Here is a 3,979-nt window from a genome sequence, read left to right as displayed (position 1 = left end):
GAGGCGATGTGGAAATCAGAAATCATAGAGTAAAATAATTAAATAGTTTTAATGTAATAATTACATACAAATGAATATTAATTCAATTTATAAATTATTTAACTATCAAATGAAATATAATTTTAATATAACTATCAAATGAAATCAGTACAAACATATACACTCTTTTTTTCGTTCTTTCTTTCATGATTTAATATTGTCTTCGTATCATAAATTAATATCATAAGAGTTTTTGTGTTAATAATATTTAAATCAAAAAAAATCAAATATTTGAAAAGATATACAAATATGAGTAAGTATCTTGTGAGACGGTCTCACGAATCTTTATCTGTGAGACGAGTCAATCCTACCGATATTCACAATAAAAAGTAATATTTTTTCATGGATGACCCAAATAAGAGATCTATCTCACAAAATACGACCTGTGAGACCGTCTCACACAAGTTTTTGCCTACAAAATATTAAGGTTGTTTTGTACATGGTAAATTTTCTTAAACTTTTAGCTCAAAAATGTAAGATACATATCATAATAATCTTGATTTTTTTTTACATTAATCATTTATGTTTCATTAAGTAATTAGGTTTCTTTAAATTTATTAGCCGAATTTGATTAATATATATTTCTAAATTAATTATGATTCTATACGCACTAACACTACATTGAAGCGTCGTGACAACGACTTTTGACTTTTGAGGTATGTATGATAAGGCCATCTCCAACCTTACACCAAAATTGTGTTTTGCAAAACACCATTTTGGTGCAAAAAATTACAGTCCAACGGGGGCTGCGCCTGCGCCAAATTTGGCGCAGCCTTCCTCTGCGCCAAATTTGGCGCAAGGGTTGTATTCTTTATTTTTATTTTTTTTATTATAAATATTTATATTAAAAAATATAAAGATTATTTAAATAATAGTATAATATATATTTTATTATTTTAATAGATAGATATTTAATAATAAAAATTAAAGAATACTAATTATTGATTTTTCAAATATTTATGTTAATTATTAATAATTAAAAAATAATTTGATTTAATGATTTATAAATAATATAGTTAAATACAAAAAATTAATATAACAATACAATTCATAACTAAATTGAAACACTATTCATAATNTATAAATATTTATATTAAAAAATATAAAGATTATTTAAATAATAGTATAATATATATTTTATTATTTTAATAGATAGATATTTAATAATAAAAATTAAAGAATACTAATTATTGATTTTTCAAATATTTATGTTAATTATTAATAATTAAAAAATAATTTGATTTAATGATTTATAAATAATATAGTTAAATACAAATGTAAAAAAATTAATATAACAATATAATTCATAACTAAATTGAAACACTATTCATAATTAAATGCAAATACAATAAATTAATATATGTAATATCAACATTATTCATAATTAAAAATATATTAAATAAAAAATATTAATTAATATATGTAAAATAAAGAAAATATTTCGAGAATATTCTTTTTGGTGTAATATTTGAATTAAATGGGTTGGAGATGGATGTTGTATTTGGTGCAGAAATCGCATTATTTTAGTGTAAAATTTGCACCAAAATAGATTTTGTGGTTGTAGATGGCCTAAGTATAAAAAAAACACGCAAGAAATTATTAAAAATAATCAATATCTTAAACGAAAAACCGAACCAAACAACACAGTTTGAATTGGATTTTAGTCGATGGTGTTTTGAATCGGTTTTCAAATTCAATCAAACAAAAAAAAATTTTGATTTGGATCAAAATTTAGATAACAAAAAATATAATAATAACATATAATTTTTTTTTAAAATACTTTTTAATTACATGCTTGAATATACCAATTTGAAATCTTGCCAACCAACACGTCTTCTAAATAAATTTCCATAGCTACTCTTCAATAGAGAAAATGTGCCTAACTTTGTACTTTGCATGCACGAAATTAAGACATTATATTAGAGAATAAACCTCAAACTGACGTAACATTGACAAACTTTATATGACAAGCTCGTCCGGTAGGATATTAGCTCGGAGAATCGAACTCTTGTCAATTAACTAAACATTCACCTACTTCACTGACTCGAAAACATAAATCATGACAATCTTGACATTTGACATGTAAATATGGGTATTATTGTCTTCCCGACAGTCTCCATGTCTTCTCAATAGTTAGAGGAACATCATTGGTCTCACTTCGCGTCTCAAATTTTAACAAACCATGAAAAAAAACAAAAAAACAAACAAAAAAACAAACAAAAAGCATTTTTCCTATGTTTGGCTTCAAAGAATGAGAAAGAAAGATAGGCATAAATTGAATGCCTGCTCTATTCTTTGGTTTTTCATGATACTGAAACAAAGTTACTTTGATTGAATCACATATTAATTGATTGTATTAAAAATTATGCTTTCTTGTCTTCCTTTAAACTTAACATTAAACATTAGTAAGGCATTGGTATTTCTGTGACTGTTCAGATTCATAGAATAACTTCTTTTTTTCAATCTCATGTAGAAATATTAGCAATATGAAATCTCCTTCCACATCTGTATTTAGAAATCCCGCAGAATGTTTGGATAAAAATTAATACTATAAAAAATATTCACATCACTAAGGATAACACGATAAGTGGATAAACTGTAGAGTTCGTAACAATTATATTGGAAAAATATTACAAACTTTTCAGCAAAATGAGGCCTTAAGAAATGAGACACATCTACATTTACTACAAGTTCAAGATTTTGCAGGAAATAAGACATAAAACTATTATATCCTATAAAATAAAGTACCAAGCTAGGGTCTATTAACAACTTTTTGATCATGGTGTAATTTTTGTAGCTCAACTATATATATCCATTATATATATATCTTATCTTCTTTTTTTAAAAAAAAATTTAAATTACAGATAAGGAAAATAAAAGATTAGGTAATCAAGAGAGGAAATCTATCTTCAGGTGGGATGGAACTTTAAAGACCGAAGACAAACACAAGTATAATAAAGTTATTCAGAGAACTTTCAGTGAAGGATAGACGTTGTTGGAAGACAAAGTTTGTCGCCACTTCAAAAATGCATAGCAACTATTCGTCAATTGGCATATGCAGCCGCTTTCCGGCTCTCTGGACAAGTATGTACGGATGGGTGAAGGAATTGCCCTGGACTGCTTGGTCAACTTCTTTCAATGTATGATTGATGTGTTTGGGGCACGATACTTGAGAACGCCCGATGATGCAGACACTCAACGATTGCTTCAAATGCATGAAGAGAAACACAACTTTCCTGGAATGTTGGACAGTCTTGATTTTTTTTTAAATGAACAATCTCATTAAAATTGGGTAAAAATTTGGAGTACAGAAAAAGGTAGGCATCCCAAATGGGACCCAGAAAAAGGTAATAGAAATAAACTATGAGTACGTCACCATCTTAGATACATCAATAGAACAAGGAATACAGCGAAAAACAGTAATCTTCACCCTTCGGACAATATCTTCAATTTGCGGCTTGACTTCATGAAACATCATCTTGTTCCTAGCGTTCCAAATGTAGTAAATCGTAGACGCAAGGGCAGTAATCCTCATCCGAGACAACGTCGAGTTCCCTCTGTAGTTAGATCTAAATGCCTTCAAAATAGCAGATGGTGATCCCATAATTTTCCGCATATCCAACCAATTACGAACCTCGTTCCAAATAGCTGCCGAGAAGCCGCATTTGAAGAATAGGTGTTGAACCGATTCATGCTGAATACTGCACAACACACACGATTTGTCATTGGCAAAGGGTAAACGATCTCTAGTGAGGAGTTTCGCATGGGCCATGAGCCAAAGAGTAAATCTGTGCTTGGGGAGAATGAAAGAACGACTAAGTAGTGGTTTCCATGGCCATTTTTCGTTTGAATTACTAAACCAATCATAAGCGCGAGATAGCCCTTTATCATCCACAAACCAAGTTTGTAAGCTGGCAGAAGCACTGGAGACCGAACCCAT

General features: G+C 28.7%; 1 protein-coding gene across 1 annotated transcript; it reads right to left on the bottom strand.

Moving 5' to 3' along the window:
- Nucleotides 1-3,400: 3,400 nt before the first annotated feature.
- Nucleotides 3,401-3,979, bottom strand: LOC140985946 (uncharacterized). Its single transcript, XM_073453884.1, has one exon. The coding sequence runs from the start codon at nucleotides 3,977-3,979 to the stop codon at nucleotides 3,401-3,403; it is 579 nt and encodes a 192-aa protein (XP_073309985.1).

Source organism: Primulina huaijiensis, chromosome 10 (genome assembly GCF_012295235.1).
Source record: "Primulina huaijiensis isolate GDHJ02 chromosome 10, ASM1229523v2, whole genome shotgun sequence".
In the NCBI taxonomy this organism is placed as follows: Eukaryota; Viridiplantae; Streptophyta; class Magnoliopsida; order Lamiales; family Gesneriaceae; genus Primulina; species Primulina huaijiensis.
Note: the sequence above shows the minus strand (reverse complement) of the source record. Positions and strands in the feature narration are given on the sequence as shown.

Coding starts and splice junctions, on each gene's coding strand:
- LOC140985946 (XM_073453884.1), bottom strand. CDS start 3,979: ATGGGTTCGGTCTCCAGTGCTTCTGCCAGCTTACAAACTTGGTTTGTG.